Source organism: Erpetoichthys calabaricus, chromosome 4 (genome assembly GCF_900747795.2).
Source record: "Erpetoichthys calabaricus chromosome 4, fErpCal1.3, whole genome shotgun sequence".
Lineage (NCBI taxonomy): Eukaryota > Metazoa > Chordata > Cladistia > Polypteriformes > Polypteridae > Erpetoichthys > Erpetoichthys calabaricus.
Genome location: NC_041397.2, coordinates 228,094,071 through 228,118,913, shown reverse-complemented (window position 1 = coordinate 228,118,913; position 24,843 = coordinate 228,094,071). Strand labels below are relative to the sequence as shown.

The 24,843-nt window shown below is 36.1% G+C and overlaps 1 protein-coding gene across 3 annotated transcripts in view; it reads left to right on the top strand.

The window, feature by feature from the left end:
• The window catches only part of LOC114651221 (cytoplasmic dynein 2 heavy chain 1), a 462,099-nt gene that overhangs the window by 383,027 nt on the left and 54,229 nt on the right, over nt 1-24,843 (top strand). For all 3 annotated transcript variants that reach the window (XM_051926883.1, XM_051926882.1, XM_051926881.1), the window contains 2 exons: nt 2,572-2,781; nt 12,365-12,454. In XM_051926883.1, coding sequence (XP_051782843.1) covers nt 2,572-2,781; nt 12,365-12,454 — 300 coding nt within the window. The remainder of the gene's footprint in view (nt 1-2,571; nt 2,782-12,364; nt 12,455-24,843) is intronic.

The window sequence follows — 24,843 nt, the reverse complement described above, 5'->3', positions numbered from 1 at the left end:
TGCTGATATCAGAGCTGCATTTTTACCAGCTTCTCCAATAGTCCCACCCGTATGAGCAGTTGAGCAAGTGTATGAGATATACAGTATATGTGTTTGTGGTTAGTAAGACAGCAGTGTGCCTTGGAATGATTTTGGTTACAAAAAGTGGGCCAGTACAAAAAAAAACGTTGGGAATCACTGATCTAGACAATAGTATGAAGCAATTTTTTTGGCAAGCTTAACAAAATGACTCAATTTAATCAGAAAGTAATTCAGAAATTTTCAGGCCTGAAGAAAATGAGGGCAAATGTTATGTTCAAGAAAATATAGGTATCCTGATTGTAAAGGCAGAATAAGATTTAGGTTGGACTTGTCATGTGGATGTAGTTGGGGGGTGAGTTATGTTTTAAGATGTGGGGATCTGTGGATCTTACAATGTGAATTTGTGGCCAGGTGAGGTAAGCCTAGCAAACTTGCATAGGGCTGGGCAGACTGGCAGCAAGTGTACAATAAAATTAGGGTGGGAATAACTCTATGGGTGTGGTTAATGATACACTGAGATGCAAGACTTCGGGAAAATCAGAGGACTAGTGATTGTATGATGTGGATTTTTGGAATACAGTGGAAATGGCCAAGGACAGGGCACTCTATTAGCAGAGGTAGAGTAAGATTTGGATTGGACTTATGCTATAAATGTGTTATAGGACAGACATAGGTGCACATTATTTGAAGATTATGGAGGTGGGGGTACAAATATAATGGTGTGGGTTTTGGAAGAATGGGGAACTGGGTAAGTTGGCAAAGGATCAGGTATTTTAGAGACAGGTGTAGTATAAATGCCAAATGAAACAGTTGCACCTGTTCCTTTCCACATCAGTATGATATAGGGACCCTGGATGTCATGGACTGAAGTTTTGAAGCACAGTGCAAATGGGAAAGCTGGCTTCAGATTGGGCAGAATGCTGGAAAGGGTATAATGCATTTTAGCCAGGATTTGTCCTATGAGTCTGGTACTGGACAGGCTAAGATGTGCATTGGCACTATGATGAGGATCACAAGAGCATGTAGAATGACAAGACAGATACATATGAAAGACACTATATAATAGATACATAAATGTGAAAGGCACTATTATAATAGATAAGTGCTGGTTCATTTTGTACCCCAAAAACAGAACCACATCCACATTTTTTTCACCTGCTGCCACTGTGTGTGTTTGTGTGTGTATATATAGGGTTTATAGGGTTATAGGGCTATACCAGCTATTGTGGATACATTATAGGCAATCTGGTTAATAGAATGAAGGTAAAGTTCATTTATTTGTTTAAAAATATACAATAGTTATTTTAGCAGCATATTTAGCTTTGAAATAAATAATAAAAAAGGCTATTTTTATGCAACTTTTTAAAGCAGATAATCAGGAAAATGAACAAAAGTAGTGCTTGCAGTGTGGATGGACCAGATTCATGTAGCTGTCTACGTTCATTCAACATTTTACTTTAATTTATCATTTGTTGTGGAGTAATAGTACTGACCACTTTGGTGGTCTTAAATGGTTCAGACAATGTAAATGAGACCTGTTTCAACCAGAACTATTTTTTCGTTATATACAGTACATGTAAGCTGAGATGAACTAAAGAATTAATTGCCATTCTGGCCTTATTGCTAAACTCTGTAATCATTGCAAACACTTAAATGTAACTAAATGTAATTTTTACCATAGCCAACCAGATATATATTTAATGTTAAATTTCAGCTAGCATTACTTTTGACATTGCATTTTATCAACTATGTATGAAAATCCATATGCTGTAATTTCTTTTAAATCTAAATGTCTCTAATTTATTCTGAATTTGTGAAATTTTGTGTCTGAGGATAGTATAGTTTGTTTATTATTAGTTAATTGATTTTGCAGACTACCAGTGGCTGAATCAACAGTGGGGGAAATTAATGGGTAATTTGAGACATCCGAATTTATAGTGACCTGGTATTACTCAGAGTGTTACTAATAAAATCAAATCAGAATCCTGCAATAGATATCAGATCTAAAGTAACATTTTAAGCCTTTTTGGGGTGTTTTAAATACTTTTTATACATCACCTGCATATTTTTTATTTATTTGTAGGCAACCTTTTAGAATAGCTTACTTCATTAATGAGAGTCAAGTCGGTGAACATTCTGCTAAATATTGTTTTATGCATCTTTATGAAGAATTGGTTATTAATTTTACTTTTGTTTTATCTGTTAAATTTAGAATTAGGAAGGAAATAATTTGTTTTCTTGAACATATTTTAGTTCACAAAACTATATTGTTATACCACTGTTGTCTCGTGCAATTTCTTTTTCATTATACCTTATATGACGAGTTGTTTAAAAAGGTTTCTTAAAAAAAATGTATTAACTCTCAAGCTTTTAGTATTTTAAAGCTGTATACATAGCCTTTAGCATAAGCTGTTGCATGCCAGATATAATTTCCATTACCAGTTTATGAGCTCATTGTTCACCAAAATCAATATGCAATTTGTTTAAAGACAACTAACTTTGTCAAATTAATGACGCTGTCATCAGTTGGTCTATTCTTGTCTTTTTTAGGGCTCAGCACTCATACATCAGAAAGTCTTGCCTCCCAGTGAAAGGCAGGGCTCCCCAGTTCTGTCTTTTATAATTCTTGAGCAGTTTAATGCTATCCGCCTGGTGCAGAGCATTCATCAGTCCCTGGCAGCACTCAGCAAAGTTATCAGAGGAACTTCCCTGCTGACTTTGGAGGTTCAAACACTTGCCACAGCACTTCTAAACCAAGAGGTAAGAATAAGAAAAATAAGTTGTTTTATAATGTTATCATGCAAGGTTTCTGTGTATGTAGTTGTAGATTTGACCTGCAGTTCTATAATTTTGTATTGATACATTAACAGCAATATCATATAAATATATAGAACTTAATTTCCTGAACTTAGTGAAAGTCATCCATTATTGTTTTCCATTATTACATTAGAGTACTTATGTCAACATCTCCCTATAAATCTCTCAGAAAAATACACGCTTATGGCCCATCTTCATCAGAGTCAACAGACTCTGTCCAATCATTTTAGTGTCATTATTAATTGTCTACTCACTTTGCCAGCATGCTGTAAGTTCAGACTACACCAAGCACCCCAAAGTGATGATATCCAGAATGTCATAGAGGGCCTCCAAAAAACATTTTTAATTTCCACAGTGTTTTCATAGAACATGACACTTAATACGTTAGTGACACTAAACTATAGCCAAAGGATGAATTTTCTGAGGCACTGCTGCAGTGGCCTCTTTGATCTACAGACATTTGGATATCTGTCTTGATAATGCAGTATGAATCACAGAATGAAACTAATGTTACTGTAACCTGGCTTGGAGACAATTTAGTTTTGTACAGTTTATAACCATAATAAATGAGAAATATAACCATAAATTAATCTTTGCCCACCTTGATGAATAAAACCATCCGCCGGTTACCAGCCAAAAGGTTGTCTTGTGTTTACCCAAGAAACCAATGTTTAAATGTCTATTCCTTCATATATAACTCAGTATCAGCACTAGCTCCCCTCTAAATCTCTGCCACAGCAAAACCTTTGACATTGCCAAGGCTATATAGCACACAACAAAAGGGTGGAGCAATCCTCTTACTTCAAAGGATAATCTAATTTTGTACATTAGCAGATGAAGATGGCATATAATGGAGTTGGCCTTAGGTATCGCATTGATTCCAGCTTTGGTAAAGAACAGCGAGTTTCGCAAGCAGGATAGTTGACTTCACTAACTCTCAGCAGACATATTTTATACTAGCAAAAAGAGGACCAACAGAAAATGAATAAGAAAAATGTATTGCTACTTGACACTTTTGGTTTCTAAGATTAATTTAGATTTCCCCTCCTAAACTTCAAACAAAAACCAAACTTGCAAAGTAAACTTCCATTAATTCACAGCTTCTAGCAGCACATATACATATGTATATTGTTCTGGGTAGCACAGTGATACATTTGAAGCGCTGCGGTCACGTAGTAAAGATGGCAGGATTTTTGTCCCAGGTACTCCCCGTATAAAGTTTGCATGTTTTACGTGTGTGTGAGTTTTCTCTGGGTTCTCTACTTTCCTCTCGTATTCCAAAGATGTGCAGATTAGGTAGACTGGAATTGCCCTACTTTGTGTGAATGTGTTTGGCATGCAATGGATTGGAACCTTGTCTAGGGATCATTCCTGACTTTAGAACATTAGAACAATCTAGACAAGAACAAGCCATTCAGCTTAATAAAGCTCAATGCTCCTATCCACTTAATTCTTCAAAAATAACATCAAGTCTAGTTTAAGCACATGATGGATGTTGCATGCTGTCTGTCCAGACACTAGGGCAGCACCCTGAGAATATGAGTGTGCATCCATCTGTATCACCTGTGGTGTGTGGCCGGCTAAATATTCCTGCCATCACCCCCAGGCTGCCAGGTGGAGCTCTCCCAACAGCGTGGACGTTCCCCGAATTCCAGCAGGGCTTCATGGACTTTGTAGTTTATATGCACAGCCCTGCTGGATACCATGGGGACCACCAGGAGTCGCTGTGGGGAGGCTGCCGGACTCTTACTTGCCCTATAACCCGGAGGTGCTTCATGATCACATGACAAGAGGAAACGACGTGCTTCTGGGTTGAGGAAAGGAGCTTTTTATCCGACCCGGAAGTGTTCATGATCACATGGACAGAAAGGAGAAACACTTCCGGGTCAGGGACTATATAAAGGACTCTGGGAAACCAGTATGCTGAGCTGAGCTGGGAGGAAGGGTGGCGAAGTGTCTGGGAGTGTGGAGGATTGATTATTGATTATTGTATTGTTTATTGATTAGTTTATGAGTATTGTGGAGCGGAGGGTGCTTTGTGCACTGTATGGTTCAAATAAAAGTAATATTTGGACTTTTACCTGGTGTCTGGAGTCGAGTCAGAGGGTTCAAGAGGACGACAAGGGCCTCAAACTGCGACACACCCCTGGACCAGGGCTGGGTTGCATAATTAAAGGACATGCTCTAAAGTTCCTGTCTTTTTGCAAAGCTTGCATCTTTTGTCTTCAAATCAACCTCACCTGTGATGAATTGCAGGTGACGATAAAAGGCCTTTAATTTTTTATTTAATTTTCGGAATTCTCCTTTTCTTTGTAATATTTTTTTAACGTTGCTTTTCATAGACGCTGTTAACCTGGAGAAATGACCATGCATGCACAACACCACATCGAGCATTATGAGCTCAAATGAATGGTTTGGTCAGGAAAAAGAGCACTAAAGAGTACTTTAGTGATAATCCACTGGTTTTCGGTCTGTTTTATTTAACTGTTGAGAATTCAACTGTACTGACCCCTACTCATTAGAAAACTGCTCTTTTGATTCAAGGCTTCATTTGTTTCAAATGAATGTTGTCACTGTCACTGTGGCTTTATTTGGATAAAATTGTATTATTTTGTTCTCAGGGTTTGTATATTAAAAGTACTTCAAACAAACTGATACTAGACTGATTCAAAAAGTTTTTAGGTAGCTAGATATAAAGTGTTATTGTCCATTGCTGTGTAGATTATTTGGGAATAAAATTTGTATTTCACGTAGACACACTTGAGTTAGCAGACAGTTGCAAAGACTGCAGTTTGATCCTGAAACGTCTGGTAAAAAATGAAAATAAGCCAAGCTTCTGTTCATAATCTGTTTCTCTGTCTAGATTAAAAACAAGATCAATTATTTTTCTGTTTTTAAAATTACATTTAAAAATAAAAATGAAATAACTGAAAAGTCACAGAACTCATAATAAGCAATGTCCTCCTGTTTCTCAAGTGTAAACATGGACGTCTGTAGTACTGTAAAGGACACTGAGGAGTATTGTGATTTTAGGGCACAGATGTGCATTTATACATTACCTGTAACAGAAACATTCTTCATCCATATTACAAAGTAGAAGCTGAATTATTTAGAAGAGCTGCAAAGAACAGGTACCAAACACTTTAAACACTGCTTAATGTGCTCATTTGTGAGAGATGTTCTGCAGAGTATTTATCTTTCTAGCATCTTTCTTTTTATTTCCCAGCAAAGATATTACTGGTACAACATATTAGAATGATAATATCTGTTTGTTATTCCAGAACCAAACTATAGACATACAGTATCTAATAAAATGCATTATTCAACCAAATGGCAATGTTTATTTGTATTTATGGGTCATCAAGAACATTCTAATTACTTTATTATAGTAGCTGAATAGATGGCACATATTATGTAATTTACACAACAATAATTTGCATCAGGATTAGCCTGCTTTACATGAAAAGCCTACATTTGGGTAAAACACAACATGCACTTTGCATTCAATAACAAAACAATTAAAAATCCAGTGATAACAAATTATGCAACTACACAAAAAGGGAAATAATGCAATCATTTATTGACTGCCTTCCTCCTCCACCAGCAGTCTCACACAAATCACAGTCACTAGTTTGCTTGTTCTGAATCTGTTCTTGCTAAAGCCAAACACACATCACAGAACTGGATTTGGAGGACACTCAGTATAGAGTGCTGGAGTGGCTGTCTGTCACAAGTGGCGCTCTGAACATTCCATGCTGCAGTGAGGCATACCTGAGTGACAAACTGTAGAGCTACAAACAACTTCATAGGCATCAGTTTTATCTCTGTTTTATATCACAACTCAGCTAATCAATACAGGCCTATCACCAGGTTTAAACATAACAAGAGGAAATATAAATAGTTAATAAATCATTTGTCTTAACACTCAGTGCTTATTGCCAATCCTAGCCAGGAAAAAAATAGAATTCAACTTCCCTTGTTAATTCTCTGACTCAGCTATCCCATACCTCTGCCAACTAACTTTAGACAATGGATTTATTGATGTAAAAGGGTATTGGCAGTAGCTTGGATGGGTAAGGGGGCTAAGGAGAGAACAGCGGCTGTATACAACAGGACACCGAAATGTGATTATAAACATGTAATTATAATACCAAATGAAAAATGTGACCAAACTTTAAATTAAAAATACTTACATGAACATATTTTCTTAATGGTTTATTATTTTTAAATAATTTATAGAGTAATGTGTGAGACTAAAATATGCTTGTTTTATGTCACATTTTGCACTTGTATTTGTAATAATCAGAAACAATTAAAACATAACAACAGTGTTGGATCAAACTGGGCTATATTAATTGTTCTAGATATGGCTTTTCACCTGGCATTACACTCAACAGACTTTTTCACTAGCTAGGATAATAGTCTGCATGAGAACAAATGTTGTAAATTAATCTGCAAAAATGCTTACAGTATTAATAAAATTTGGAAAAAGTACTCCGTTATGCATATTTAAAAATTGTTATTGTTGTAATTTAGATTTGAATTTTTATAAAGTTTAGCATTACATCCTGATTCCAGTATACCCTTACATAACCCATCCTCAAAATAATTATTAAAAAAAAAAAAAAAAAAGTCTTTGGCTTAACTCATCAGCAGCCTTTAATTATAAAGTATCTCTGCAAAGAGAAAAACACTACAATGTTAGTATAGTCAAACTATATAAACAGAAATTGTAGAACAACAACAACATTTATTTATATAGCACATTTTCATACAAAAAGTAGCTCAAAGTGCTTTACATAATGAAGAGAAGAAAAATAAAAGACAAAATAAGAAATTAAAATAAGACAACAGTTTATAGCATACAGTGGTTCCACAAGAGTTTGAGTTTGCCTGTGTTCATCAAACACAGGAAACTCTGCAATCTACTTGTGACTTTATGCTGTAGGAAGATAAGTAAATAAATCAAGGTAAACAGGTAAACAACATTCGATGTGGCTTTTATATAAGTAACATATATATTTTTTAATATAAATACCATAACAAAACATAATCACAAACAGAACTTTGCACGATACCTTGGTGAGCTCGGCATGCCTTGTTCATCCTCATCTGAGTCCATGTCTGTTATAGCACATGTTTGTTTGAAAACAGCAGTGTCAGATCGGGGGGAGCGTGAACGCGAGAGAATAAAACTGAATAAGAAAAAAAAATGCTAACCTTTGCAAGCACCATAAATTTACACTGGCTGTTGCAGACTCAAATCAAATGTATGTTTTTATTGTATAAAAGTAAGGGCAGTTGACTACTCAAAACGTTAATTCTGGGAGGTGGCCAGGATCGAACCCGCCGTTCTTACCACTGTACAGAAAAATCGGTCATATCAATGAACCACCCTAACTCGATTTCTTTTTCTTCGGCTATATTCTTGAATAAAAGCACACTTGATTTGTTATACGTGTACCTTTTGTGAAAGTGTTTATTTGATATTTGGACTTCAGTCTTCACACATTTTATACACTTAATGTCAAAATTTTGTCGTTAGGACTAAAACATGAAAAATGTTTGTGTTTTAGGTATGCGTTCAACATGTTTTGCATTTCTCGCATTTCCTGTCATCCTACACTTACATAGATCGTTGTAGACACTGAACACACATGAAATGCATGTGTTGCAAATAACAATATATTATTTACCCTATACAACTCCAGGCACATCACACCGAGATAAACAAGGCTTGAGTTGGCAGAGCTTTTTGCTTGAGATGAACTCCAGCGGTAGGGGTGTGGGGGAAATGGGACGGCAGTCTGGGTGCTGCTTGTGCTGATCGACACATTTACAAAACAAAAGACGCTGATTGTAGAGGTGCAAAGTGATTTAAGGTGGGCCAGGATTACGAGTTTTTTCATAGGCTTCAGGGATTCTAGTGTTAAAGTAGACCATCGTAAACGTCATCTTAAAACCGACCCAGTTGTTAATCGCTACATGCTTCTGGGGCTTCCTCCTGACCAGACAGCATCAATCGCCACACAGAACTGATTAACTTTATGATATTCCAGCTCTCTACACATTTGGAATCCTTTGATTTATACTTGATATCACTTTCATGATGAAATGCATTAAAGTATTGTGGACGCTAGAGGCGCTGTTGCCCTGTGAAACCCACCAGACAGACGGACAAGACACACTTCTAAAAAGCACCAAGAAGAATCTTTAATAATTTCTTCAATAAGTGCACAAAGCACTACACACTCCACAATTCTCCAATAATAATAATCACAACTATAAATACAAATCCTCCACTCACAGCAGCTTAGTCACTCAACCTCCTAACTCCGCCTCTTCTTGCTGGGTCTTCACCAGTCCTTTAAATAGTCCATAACCCGAAAGTGTTTCTCCCGGGTTCAACGCCACATCATCCTTCTCAAATAGCCCGGAAGTACTGTGGGCTTCCATCCTCGTGACTCCAAAGTACTTCCGGGTTGTCGTAACAGTAGTAGTCCCCAGGTACTTTGTAAGCTCCCCCTGGCGGCACCCACGGCACCCAATAGGGCTGAGGAAACAGACTCCATGTCCCAGGATGCTTTGAGGTAATCCGGGGAACCGTTGCCATCCAGGGGAGCTGCCACCTAGCGTCCCGGGGGATGCAGTGCCCTGAAAAGGCTGCCTTCCTCCATTCTTTCCTTTCAGGGACGTCCCGGCCGGACTGAACCGCCAGCTGTCCATCACAGTATGTATGTTACATTTTACAGATAAGTCATTAACTTAATTTAAATAATGAAAACTGATAATAATTACACATGTTGTGGCGACACGGTCTCACTCACAGCTAGTCACGTCCCTGGTGTTCCCAGCCTGAATTTTGCATGATTCCCTGGTGGGTTTCCACAGTGTGCTCCAGTTTCCTCACAAAAACATGAAGGTTTGGGGATCTGGTGACGCTAAAATGACACTAGTGTATGTGTGTTCTTGTGTTCACCTTGCGGTGAGCTGATGCCCTGTCCAGGGATTGTTTCTGTCTCGCGCCCAATGCTTGCAGGAGTGGGCACATCCCTGGATTGATTGATTTAATCATTAAACATCCTTTTCAGAGATATTGAGGCAAGGTGTCCTTGGAATTTAATGGGTGTTTCAGGGAATTCACAACACAGCGAAGCCGAATCTGTTCTCACCATGATGATATCTTGCAGGAATCTTCCAGATTTGCGTAAAGTACATGCACAGATATGAACAGTACAACATTTGCATAGCAGTAATGTCCGCTGGAGCACGCATTGCATCATGTGAAGTATAAACCTGGCCTAAGAATATCAGATAGCAAAGAGTATCTTATGCCTACATATGCAGCACTTAAAGCCATGCAAGTGAATCAGTAAGTGGATTTCAGGTACAGATCAGCTCAGAAAAATGGTACTTGGCCTGATTTACAGAATTAAGAGAAACACTTAGTAAAACTCCGCAAAATGTATTTTTCAGTAAAATCCATCCATCCATTTTCCAACCCGCTGAATCCGAACACAGGGTCACGGGGGTCTGCTGGAGCCAATCCCAGCTAACACAGGGCACTAGGCAGGAACCAATCCTGGGCAGGGTGCCAACCCACCACAGGACTCACACAAACACACACACACACCAAGCACACACTAGGGCCAATTTAGAATCGCCAATCCACCTAACCTGCATGTCTTTGGGATGTGGGAGGAAACCGGAGCGCCCGGAGGAAACCCACGCAGACACGGGGAGAACATGCAAACTCCACGCAGGGAGGACCCGGGAAGTGAACCCGGGTCCCCAGGTCTTCCAACTGCGAGGCAGCAGCGCTACCCACTGCGCCACCGTGCCGCCCTTTTCAGTAAAATTCCCATTAATATTAATATATTTATTATAACATTTACAAAGTTTTTTGTACCACTCAAATAGTGTTGCTTTGCAACCACATTTCTATCTTTGAGTTGATATCTTCATCATTGGCACACAGTACATGCCATGAAGGTAGCCCTTTGGATTGGCAAAGCGGTACTAGTCATATGGGGCCAGGTCTAAAGAATATGGAAAGTGAGGAAGGAAATGATGTGAAACAGAAAGAAAATGGTCATCAGCTTTCTTTGCCACTTTCCCTGATTGCATGGGCATATGGATGTTTTGGCAGAATGCATTACAAATTCAGCATTATAAACAATTGTGTTCATTCTTGTCAGCACTGACCTGAACTTTGAATTTATTTGGGGTTGTAGATTCACCATGCTTCCATTCTTTCAGTTGTTGTTTGTTCACTTGGTCCTAGTAAATGTATCCACATTTCTTCACCAGATATAAAAAAAATATTCTTAGTGCTTTCTCTAAGTCTGAATTCATTAACTCAAGATTATTCTTGGAACATTACAGGTGATTGTGCTTCATTTCAGGAGATGACACTCATCATATTTAATTGCTCATGGGGAATGGGTTCAGCTGATCCATACAGTAACTATAGTAATCCTTGTAGTTTGTTCTATCCCCAGCACTGTCACTCTTCATATTCTCCATTATCATCCACTCCACAGTGGAATCATTTTGTTCATTTATTGATGATGAAGGCTGGCCATACCCTGAATCATATTTTGCGGCCCACCTCTTGACTGTAGCATATGAAGGAGACTGGTCTTAGTACATGTCCGCTGCTGTAGGTATGAATGAGTGAATTTCTCATGGCATATTGTTGTCCAGTTCTAGATATAATAGAACAATTCATGATTTTAGCATTTTTTGGCTTTCATATTAACTTAGATATGGAATGAGAAACATACACTCTAAACCACAAATGCAAGAAACTTGTACTTCACATATTTCAACTCACAGAAACAAATTTTTGGCCACAAATAAAATCATCACCCTATAATACCTTTCCAGTTTTGGCTTAAAACATTTTTCATCTCCCCATATACATTCAGTTTATGGTCAGTTTTTAAAAATGAAATACTTTACTTGCTAAATTAGTATTACTTCAGTGAATATGTTAAATAAAAATAGTTTCTTCATGCTAATAGCAGTGGAAACCACTTTTACCAATGTAACAGCTTTAAATATTCTGAGTTATGAAAATCTGAGTAAATGGCTAATACCTTTAGTCATTTTGTTGAAGGTGATTTTCACCAATACTTCATGGTCAGTTTGGTTTCAGTCTCTCAAGCTGATTGAACATTCCTTATGGACTACAAATTGCAAGGTGAACTGAAATATATTTTCTTGTGTCGCTTTTGTCTAATTCCTTGTGACATTTTTGACTGGTTAGTTCATTATTCCTTCTGTTTCACCATCATTCAAGTGATCCTTATAAAAATGCTGAGCAGTTTTTGGAATTGTTTTTTTAAATAAAGACTTCTGTCTTACCACTTTGTTAGATATTACAGTATTATCCTGTGCTTACTCTTTTATTTTTCTGCTTGACACTAGAACACCAAACCTCAATGTGTGAGTATTAAATTAACAGTCACTAAATATTTAAATTGATTTTAGTAACTTGGTTCTTCTCTCTGATCCAATTCAGTGTCCAATGAACTGGCAGAACAAGTGGGAAGGGCCAGAAGATCCAATGCAGTACCTTAGAGCCGTTGTTGCCAGAGCTATAGCTATTCAGGTAAGGAGAATCCACATTTGTTTGTGATGAACAATATGTTCTGTTTTTTCTGTATAGTGATGAATGTTCATATTGTTGGGAGTTAAAAAAAATATTTTCAGTACAAGTTGCTGGACTCATCCTTAGAATGAAGAGCAGTATGAGAGTGTTTCAGAGTAGAATTTCTGCCCCTCCAGATTGAGAGGAGCCAATTGAGGTGGTTTGAACTGAGAAGGTGACCCCTAGGCAAATTCTGGACCTCACTTTTTAGCTCTGTTTGATGTTTTTATTGTCTTATTTAATCAGTACGAAAGTCTTATATGTAAAAAAGGATGTGCTATTGTGTGTTTTGTGAAATATCAATGTACTCTGTTATTCTTAAAAAAAGAAAGGATATGTGAAGAGTTCTCATTGTATATTATGTTAGACTTTGTTTCATTAAAGAACTTTTCCAAATAGTTGTGAACACCAACACTGTACTCCTCTGAATACATATAAGTAAGAAATAAAATGATCTATTGGCAATGCAAATATACAGATATTCAATTGGAATTACTCACTCAAACACGGCATCCTCAGTTTTTCTCTTTCTACCATGTGCATGCAGGAGGACAATGGCACAGACTTTTTAAAAGAAAAAAGGCACTGCTTACAAGTACAATTACATTCCTATTTGCCTGTAAACAGTGCTTGAAGTGGAAACAAATTACTGGCAGTAATCTGTTTAGTCAGCTTCTTGTTCCTCTTCCTAATTCATTATTACTTCTAAATGAAAGGGCAAGGGGTCTCCCTTGGAGATTGGAGCACGTGTATATTAGAATCCAACACTGAAGGTGGGGGGGTCCTCTTGAATCTACGAGCACCGTGATACATTAGCATTCATTTGAGGATTGGGGGACCCCTTGAAGCTTTAAGTGCCACTTATACCAGCCCACTACAAGCACTGCCCGCAACACCAAACAAGTAAAGTACTAACACACTACTTTCCAGTTTTGTCTGGCACCCAAATCTCAGTGCATAACTTATGTAAGTCATAACGCCACAAAGATAGTCTTCGGCTGCCTCATGACCCTACCCAGGATAATGAAAAAAAGACAACTTGCATTAGCCTGGAGATCAGTCACTCACAATGCAAGATGACGTTCCATCATAAAAAATTAGAGGCTTCAGGGGAGCCTTTAAAAGAGACAAACCTGACAAAGTCGCAAAAGAATTCCAATTTGTGCCGCCACAGTGAGTGATCATTTTAAGGACAGTGAGCTACCTGAAAGAGCAATATAAAGACAGAGAAAATATGGACACTCATAGTCTGCAAGGACCACAATGGCACAGTGCTACAAATATACCTGCACTCTACCCATTCATACTTTGTGTATGATGCATTTTCCCTCAGCTACAGTTTACTCCTGCTAAACTAGCATAGCACAAGAATCTCACAATCCTCTTGACAGGTTCTTTATAAGGCATGCAAGATTAAAAAAAAAAAAAAAGTGAAGGCTACAGTTTAGCACTTTGATGCTCAACCTTACTAAATAATGTCCATCCATCCATCCATTTTCCAACCCGCTGAACGCGAACACAGGGTCACGGAGGTCTGCTGGAGCCAATCCCAGCCAACACAGGGCACAAGGCAGGAACCAATCCCGGGCAGGGTGCCAACCCACCGCAGGACACACATAAACACACCCACACACCAAGCACACACTAGGGCCAATTTAGAATCGCCAATCCACCTAACCCGCATGTCTTTGGACTGTGGGAGGAAACCGGAGCGCCCGGAGAAAACCCACGCAGACACGGGGAGAACATGCAAACTCCACGCAGGGAGGACCTGGGAAGCGAACCCAGGTCCCCAGGTCTCCCAACTGCGAGGCAGCAGCACTACCCACTGCGCCACTGTGCCGTACTAAATAATGTACCATGTGAAAAGATAAATTAAGTATTCAGTAAAAGACCCAGGTAGACAGTGACCTGGGTGTGGAATTGGAATCCAGCACTCTGATTCCATAAAATAATTACTGGTCTACCATACTGCCTTTTGATATCCTAATCATTCTTATTGATGAAAATGCATTGTCAGTCAGTCAGTCATCATCCAACCCACTATATCCTAACACAGGGTCACGGGGGTCAGCTGGAGCCAATCCCAGCTAGCACAGGGCGCAAGGCAGAAACAAATCCCCGGACAGGGCAAATGCATGGTCATTATTCAATTTATTGAAAGTATTTGAATATCACCAATCTTAAAAAAAAAAAAAAAAAAAGAATAAGTTAATTTCAGTCATTAGTGATGCAACATCCTTAAATATATAATATCATACTGCTGTTTTTTGAGTTGCTGTATAACACTTAACTATGTAATGCCATATGACTGCCAACAGTTAAATGATTGCCACCCAAAGTTCCATAGTGAGACATTAGGAAAACAACTGAAATGCATGTCCACAGACTGAGTATCACAATGACAATAAAATCCATTTTTTCCTTATGGTTATTAAGAGATTTATTGCTGTTTCCTTGTACATGAACTTAATATAACCTTGCTTGAAACTGAAGAACATGACATTTCTTAATGTCTTCAGCAAGGATCAGAGTTCAAGAGATCACTCCCAGTGTCTAGGGATAACATTTTAAAATGCAATGAGGAAACATGTAATGCCTGCAAACCTAAGCCAAACGTTTAATTTACATTTTGAATTGCAATCTGCAGTGACATGATAATATTAAAAAAAAAAACATGTTGTAAGCATTTACATATAAATGTGTGAATTTTGTCCTCTTGCCTCAAACCTGGTTAGGAGAGTTATTGAATATTCATATTTGTTCCACAAATGTTATTCACGCACTGTTCCTACCAGCTCTCTCTGTACATCTTGAGTTTCCCGATTGTGAATAGCAAAGATTTTTTTTTATCATTTTATTAAAGAACATGTTGACTTTACAAAATTGTCAAGCCAGTATTAGTATTTAAACAGTGATGATAACTACAACAATCCCATACCTTTCAAGACCATTTTGGAAAACTTTCCCCAAAGCGTAATTGATCATGCTTTTTTATTTTATGTTCAGTAGTGCAGTGTACTGGATGAGAATAACTCTTTGACATGCATTACATACTGTATACTTGGTGCAATATAGATGAGATATTGTCAGTCATTATTTCAGAGACTAGTGTTATCTGCTGTTTTTTTCTAATTATTTAGATTTTTATTACTAAATAACATGTTTCAATAAAACAACAATTGCCAGGAAAATAATATATTTCATTAAAACGATTATTTTCAGGCAAAGGAGTTTTTGTATTATTTTTAGTTTCCTCCTTCATCATGCCCTTACTGTGACTGCAGTTTAGACATTTTGAAGTGATATGCCAGGCGAGACCAAAGAAAGTTGACTGGTAGCGCACATTAGAAGAATAAAATAACACTGCATAAATTAGCGAGTAGAGAGTAGATGCAAATGTTTTGCTTAAAAATGTATCTGGAATGAGGGATATTCACTATAATTTCAGTTGGATAGTCAATTTCTTAAATTGTATCTGTGTCATTTTTTCTTCTTTAGCAAGTGTCCTCCTATTCTTCACTTCTATTTAAAACACAGTGTTATGACAGTGATTTGGTATCACCATATCTAGGACATTGCAGTTACATAACACTTTTTTTTGCACACTTTGTTATTCAGTTTATAGGCCATTGTCTGCGTTTACTCAATTGACATTCCTCTACTTAATGACGTAGTGAATATCCTTAGAGTTAAGACATATACTTTTTATTTTACATTATCATATCTGGATACAGTATTTGCAATATACTGTACTGTATTTCTGATTATCTCTTTGTATCTCAACATGTTTTTCCATTGATTTTATAATGAATATTTTGCATGTCCATTTTCTCATGAGGCCTTTATCTGCTAGATTATATAACACATTAATATTTACTTTTACTTATTTAAGACATGCTTTAATCTGATACATTAAAAGTGTATGAATAATTCTATGAAGGGACTGTAAAAGCAATAAACCATATGTGTTATTCTGAAATTACTCCATAGCTGCTGGACAAGTTAAGGTACAACACACTTAAATTTAAATCCAGCTGAAACAGTTCATTCATTTCACATGTGAATGTTTGTCATCTAATAAATAAAACAGATCATAAATGTCCCCAAAAAATTAAAGGTATAGAAACGATAGCCATAAAAAAATTATATTTGAGACATTTTGGTGTCAGGAGGTAGAAGTTCCAATCTTTAAAAAAAACATTTTCAGTTCTTTCTAAAAACTAGAGAAAGAGTTGTCAGTCCTGATTGTAACAGGATCTGTGTGTCTCAACTGCAGGTTCAAGGATAAGACACAGTGTGGTAGATATGTTGCTTCTTAATTCTATCATCAGATGACATTTTCTATGGCTGACTGCTGAGATAGGGTTTTCTTGCAGTGCATAAGACCAGTTTTCTTGGCACCTCATTAGTAAGAAACAAGGTTTTTAATTGGATCAGGCCAGTAAGTGTCACAAAATAAATAAATAAATAAATAAATAAATAAATAAATAAATAAAGACAGAGATTAACTTGTTAGTCATTGAACCAGATCACTTCAAAAAGTCACACTGCAATTTGAAGACCAATGAAAAAACAATCAGCAGGATTGGGCCATGATGTATTACCAGTTTTAGATCCATACATTCAAAGTATAATGGGTATTCACTTGATATTCATTTCAGGTTTGGCTTGGATCTAACAATTATAGCTAGACCTCCCTTGACTGAGTTGCAGTGAAACTGTAAAGTAAGCATAGTTGTCTCCTTTAAAAAAGCAAAATTGTCCTTTTATGGCATGTTTTGTTAAACACATCACAAATACAGAATCCATCATGAATGCAGAGGTCATTCTGGAAGTTTGAGTTCTTTTAGGTGTTCACAGTGTAGAAATTACTTCGTTTCTGTCTCCAAGGAGGAAACAGCATACTGTATATGGTAAATAGTATTTCCTATTAATTGTTGCAATTACAGTAAATATTCCGGTCATCATCTCCAGCTGGTGATGTGGTATTAATATACTATAGGATGACTGCAGCAAGTGGTAAAAATAATCAGCATTTCTTAATCATATATGTCACTGTGATTTGTCCTTTAGGTTCCTTCACAAACATGCTAAGTCTTTTGTGAAATGAATTAGACTGATATTAAAAATAATTTTATACTGTTCAGGATGTATATAACACAATCTGCCTTGGAAAAGAAGCCACCAACAATTAAAGAACTCGGCCACCCTGCACAGTTCTTTTTCAATCCTCTGTTACATGCATGCAAAAGTACTTTGTGCATGTTAAAAAGAAGTATGTTACATGAACTTGATGTTATTTGAAACACAACAGCATGATTTGAATACTTACAATGCAGAAGTTGAGAAAAAATAGCATCATGGCCCATTATGAAATGCTGTCATTACTAGAAATAGTAAGAATGTAATCTATATGTGGAGACATTTTATGTTTTTAAACAATGGAAGAGAGATAGAAAGGAAAATGTTTGGTTTTTTTTTGAATTTGCAATAAATAAACATTTTTAAAATGAAGTATTAGGTGAACTGGCCATAACACCCCGGCTGTGATACAGTGCTTGACGTTCAACACCTCTGCTATCCAGTCAAAGAAAGCTTCTAAAAGGCTTATGGAGTACAGTATAAACAAGAGGAGTGCTTAGTTATTCCCCTCAATAATGTGGACTGGATGCCCTTGTTTGCTGCGTTAGTTTCTAAACCTTGAACGTGTGTTTGCTTTCGAGTAGATAAACCAGCATTAAATTGCCAATTAAATTGCCCACTAAATGTTACTTATTTTATCTGTAGTTGATTGTGCAGTTTTAGGTACAGAGTAAAACCTTTGTGCCAATCTGTGTCTCGTAGTCCTGCCATCGTGGTTTACAGCTATATCATTCCACATTTATCTCAAACTGTTGTTTGTGAGTTTTAAGAGTTTTTTAAGAAGGTGATTCCTTGTAAAGGAGGAAAAAACAATGATTTTAATGAGAATAGTTATTTTCTTGGTATGTATTAGGTCAGTGATTAAAAGAGCACTTTTGTAGATCTGTGCTTGAGAACTCTATTAATTTATTTTTATTTCCAATGTCTTTATACTGTTTTCTAAAAGCTTAAAAAAAAGCTTTACATAAAAAATATCAATTTGGCAAAAGATAAAATAATACAGTATATTAAAACATTAAAATTGGAACGGGATGTCCAATTCCATCAAAATTGCTGACCTTGGCTAAGTAGTTACTTTGCGAATAATAAGCTACAAAATCTGACCTCATTGAATTATTAATTTCTTAAGATGATCCAATGTAACATTACCTAAGGGAGATGCCATCACTTTTAGTTCAAATATAAAATAATAAATAAGAGGCATACCAGATGAAGTATGAATTTAAATACTACATTTACATAACTGACAGCAAAACACAGAAAGGGGCATTATTGAAATTTTGTAATTGACTTAAATTGCTTAAGGAAACTGTTTAAAATATATATACCAAAAATTAACAAGATATGTCAAGGATTTTTTTTTTTTTTAAAGATTGTGTTTGAATATTTGCATATGTAAAAATCATGTGTATACAGTATATTTTTGCAGAGAAGTTTATATTACTTTTTTACTGTTATAGTCTTTGTTATGTTCAAATTAGCATGATGTCAGATTTAATAATAGTTTGGAATGAAAATACAAATCTCGTGGTAAAATGATGACCTCATCTTTCAAAAGGGAACAGCAGCACACTAATTGTTTTCAAAGAGGGACCTACTAAACCAGCTGAAGATGTACCCAATACAGTAATCCCTCCTCCATCGCGGGGGTTGCGTTCCAGAGCCACCCACGAAATAAGAAAATCCGCGAAGTAGAAACCATATGTTTGTATGGTTATTTTTATATTGTCTTGCTTGGGTCACAGATTTGCGCAGAAACACAGGAGGTTGTAGAGAGACAGGAAGGTTATTCAAACACTGCAAACAAACATTTGTCTCTTTTTCAAAAGTTTAAACTGTACTCCATGACAAGACAGAGATGACAGTTCCGTCTCACAATTAAAAGAATGCAAACATATCTTCCTCTTCAAAGGAGTGCGCATCAGGAGCACAGAATGTCAGAAAGAGAGAGGAAAGCAAACAAATCAATAGGGCTGTTTCGCTTTTAAGTATGCGAAGCACCGCGGCACAAAGCTGTTGAAGGCGGCAGCTCACACCCCCTCTGTCAGGAGCAGACAAAGAGAGAGAGAGACAGAAAAACAAACAAGCAAAAATCAATACGTGCCCTTCGAGCTTTTAAGTATGTGAAGCACCGTGCAGCATGTCTCTTCATGAAGCAGCTGCACAGAAGGTAGCAACGTGAAGATAATCTTTCAGCATTTTTAGACGAGCGTCCGTATCGTCTAGGTGTGCGAACAGCCCCCCTGCTCAATCCCCCTACGTCAGGATCAGAGAAAGTCAGCGCAAGAGAGAGAGAGAGAGAAAAGTAAGTTGGGTTTCTCTCAGCCATCTGCCAATAGCGTCCCTTGTATGAAATCAACTGGGCAAACCAACTGAGGAAGCATGTACCAGAAATTAAAAGACCCATTGTCCGCAGAAATCCGCGAACCAGCAAAAAATCCGCGATATATATTTAAATATGCTTACATATAAAATCCGCGATAGAGTGAAGCCGCGAAAGGCGAAGCGCGATATAGCGAGGGATCACTGTACTCATATTTGTTAATGGGAAACATTATTATAATTTATAATATAACCCTAATTTTGGTAACAGCAGTGAGTCAAAACTGCTAAGAGTATAGTATTTCTACCAGATTACGTGTGTTTACATCATCAATTAAAATTGTGCTGTTTTTTTCATTATCCATGTACATATATTATCTCATTTGTCTACATTTACTATATATTTCAATCTTTTTCATAACAAAGAAAGATTTAGGGACTAGGAAGATGACGAAATTCAAAGACTAAAAATTAATGAACTGTAATATTTAAAAGTTTTGTGGACTAACTATTTATAAATTGCTACAATATAAAGACACTATATAATATCATATACTGTAAATATTAAACAATATATTTAAAAATTACAGTGATTATTATTTCAAAAATTTTAAAGGTTGTGCTGGAAACCATCAGATTATACTTTTACTGTTGCTTCCCTGACCTTATATGAGAGCTTTGGGTGCAACTCAGAGGAAGGAAGGCATTTTCTTCTGCTGATGTCAATAAAGTAACTGCTCCTTTATAATATTTCCATTGTAAATATTTTGTCTGTAATGGTGTTAAACATTTCATCCCTGTCATAAGGAAATTAGAGCCTAGCAGTTTTGTTATAACAAGACTGAGAAACTGTTTAAGTTAGTAATAAATTGAACAGCTGTCTGTTGTGGGTCACATAAGGTTAATTATACTAATGATAGATTTAGCAATATTCAGAAGACAGGAAGGAGAATAAAGGCGTATCATATTCTTGGTAGACAATGCAAATTATTTTGATAAATGTGCAAAATATTTTTTCACAGGTGTTGAAAAATTCTACAGTAGCTACAATAAGTGTTTGAAGATATACTGAAGTATGCGCCTTTTTTCTTTTTTAATATTGGGCTTACAGTTTCTCAAGCTTTCAGAGTCTGTTATTTGATTGAAATGAAGCTAGATTTTGGACAAGCTATCAAGAAGGCAAATTTAAACATTGGTTAACTATAAGGTACTTTATATAACTTCGATAAACCTCACCTTCAATCTTCTCAACTGTCTGCCCCTCCAAAATGTTTAATGTTCAGTACAGCAGGGAAAAGGATCAATTCATATATTGTTTATACAGAGCTCTTTAATATACATAAAATAAAAAGGCACCTTTTTCCATGGAATAAAGAAACCGAAGATATGAATTTTTATTGTCCTTCCTCTAACTGTCATGGAAGGTCAGAAACTGCAATAAATTGCTTTATTTAAAAATTAAATGTGATGTTTGTACTATATTTTAACATGAAAGTTAATCTTTCAAATACTCAAATACATTATATGGAGGTTAAATTAATATTATTTTTCCTCATATCAGCCATGAGGTGAGCAGCAACAACCACTTTACCATTATCAGGATTTACTATGATTTATCTACTAAAAAGCATGCCAACTTTCCTTATAAACTTCTTATAGACTTGGTCTTCCATTAGAGTGACAGTTATTCCTCTAATGACATCACTCTTTTTTTTAGGCCATATCACTTTTGCCTTCATTGCAATGCAGCTCTTCAAACATTTGCTTGCCTTTTTCACACATCCAAAATGTGTTTGCTTGTTTTTTTTCTAAACATACAGCACTTAATGCCATAACAAACATTTTTTCTCTCATCTGGAACTGCTGTCTTTTTCTGTAATACTTTGATGTTAACTGTTAAATTTTTTTTTGAGGTCTTTTCATCATTACCTAATGTTCTGGTTTCATCAACCACATATCACACCCACAACATTTAGGAAATCAAATGAGCAGTTAATGATAGAAAAATCACAATTTTTACTTTATTGAAGTTCAGCATTGAAGAGTTGGCCAAAATTCCTCTGTTTCAAAAAAGATCAATAATTTCCATAAACATCATGTTGCCATTATTGTTACTGGTGGCATAACAAATTATTGAGTCCAAGACAACAAAAGTATTTCACATAGAGCACTGGATATTACACAACTTTCTTTAATAAATAGATGCCAACACTTTCAGAATTTAATATATTTTTCATACAGGACCCATTTTATCTATGATTAAAATTTGGTTGAGGATCTGATAACATTCACTGTGAAAAATAAGCAATAATGCAAATATTCAGGCAGGAGTCAATCACTTTTCTTGCCGTTCTTTTGGCTGGTACTTATAAACCAGTCCCTAGTATAACCCTTATTGCTCTGAGCTACAGGTGACATGCATTGTAAGTATTCAAGTTGGTATGAAAAACCTAAACATTTCATTGTAACCACACAATTTTCAGGAAACAACTTAAACTACAACTTATAAAATTTGGTGGAAAATTCTGAATATGGGTTGGGCATCAGAAGAAGGGTGTATTGTGAATCATATTGTTCTCCTTCCTGTTTCCCTTCACTTTTGTCCTGTCTACTTGTCATTAAGATGAAAGGTTTTGCAGCATTCATACATATCACTTAAATAGAGCTGGCATAGAGTTGTTGCCAGTCTGGCATTTAGCAAAAGGATTTGCTTGTGGGCACATATCCAAGGCTGACTTTCCCTTTAAAACCCACAGAAGTAATGCCACTTCCTTTTAGTAGCTGCCTTCATCCTTCATATTCTGACACTGGCTACTGTATTTTGGCTAATGTACAAAATATGTCACTTTCAGGCAAATGACTAAAATCAGTTTACAGATCTGTATAGTCACTCCAATTTATCATGTCTATAACTTGTATGTACAAATGGGTAGTGGTGTTTCATAACAGAGTAGCTTTTGGCATTTTGTAGGTCACTTAGAAAACAGTCTGCAAGGAGCAACTTTTTATTTGGCCTTAAATGATACAAGATAGGCACCTGAGGACCTCTGATTAATAATTGTTTGACATGTGCTCTTAAATGACCATGTTATTCCTTACCAAGACCTTTTGTTGGTCACATAGAAGAGGTACACCATTTAGGACTTCCAAACACTAGATACTTTCTGCTAATTTTAATAGTCTTTTCCATTATTGTATTATTTTATCAAGTTCTCTTTATCATTTTTAAACATCATCCATTCATTTATAGATAAAACAGCATTAACCTAAACATCTCTTAGTTCAGGCCTGTTCATAATTAATTCACAAGAGTTTTATATTTTAATTTTTAACTTAACTCACTTTCATTCAACTTAAACCTACTGTGTGAAATTTCTAATAGTGCAGTATTAGGCCAGGTTTTTCTTTGTTCTTTTCCTGGATTAGATTATATTTATCTCTAAACCTTTATACGCTTTGTGACAATAAGGGTTATTAGATATACTCTGGACTAGCCATTTTTCATGAGGCAAATAAGTTTGATTAGCATTTATCATGCAAATGATATTCCACCCAAAGTGAGTTCATAAATTTTTAAGCAAACCAAGTCTCTTTATTGGATTGCTTCATTTTATCTCCTTTAACTAGCTTATTGAAACAAATTATGCTGATCATGCTGAAATGATTCCAGCAGTAGTTAATTTAATTATCACAAACACCTATAACCACGCTGATTTATCTGTCTAACTGGATTATTTTAAAGTAACTGTATCATCATTCCTAAAAGATGACCCTCATTCCATGATATAACAATGTTCCATCAAGTAAAAAATGTACAATTTATTTTGCAATATCATTAAATGCTATATAAAAGCATTTAGCAATCCAGATGTTTTTTGCTTCAGTTCAAACCAAGATATATGTACAAAGAAGTGGTTATACATGCAAATGCCAAGTTTTTCAGTCATTTCCTTTTTTAATATAAAGAAAGATCACGTTTGATAGCATAAGAACCTTGCTATTTTTTATCTTAAAAAATGAAATAATAATTCTGTAAATTTAAAATGGAAATCAGTACTCTGCTTGGCTAAAAGACATCAAGAGTTTAGTACAGAGCACAACCTGCCTAAATAAAAGTATTTCTCCTTTATGTCTTTGTTCTTCAATATTTCTTCGCTTTGTTAGCTTAGATATTACTCTTGAAATCTCTGTATGTGACAACTGGCCGGTTTTATTGTTTTCAGGACATCTGCTAATCTTGTAATCATACATTTGGTGTTTTACATTAACCAGCTCCTGGTACATTCTTGTCTTTGTTGTTCACTTGACCGTTATCTGGTTTCCTGATATGCCTGACTGACATTTATTAACCATTTTATACTTTTAAGATAGATGCTATGTTTTAATATGGAAAGCGTATCACTTTATCCTAAATAACTATGTGACCCCTAAGTATAATATTCTTTCATAGAAGCAATGCCATTGATGCATCGCGGAGAGCTTTTGTTTCTGTGGCATGAAAATAAAATACTTTTTCCTCAACTCCCATGTCAAAGACTATTAAACATTCAGTCTGAGAAGACTGATGGCAGCAAAAGGGACAGAGAAGAAGAGATGACAAACAAGCTTGTGAGGTGAAGAGACTGTGGCACTATGGAAAACATTTTGCAACATAGCAGGCATAGAAGAGTTGCTTTCCATGGGCTCTTGTTGCTTACCTGTATTCTTCTAAATTACTTTTGGTGAAGTTGTAATGCTGCATCCATGAGTAAAAGGCAAATTATTTACCAGTACAGTTTTTTGATAAATTCTGTGGCCAGCAGAATTATTATTGTCAGGAAAAAATAAGTGCCCAGTGAAAAATCACATTGTAAGTAACTCATTTGGCAGTCTGTAATCAACAT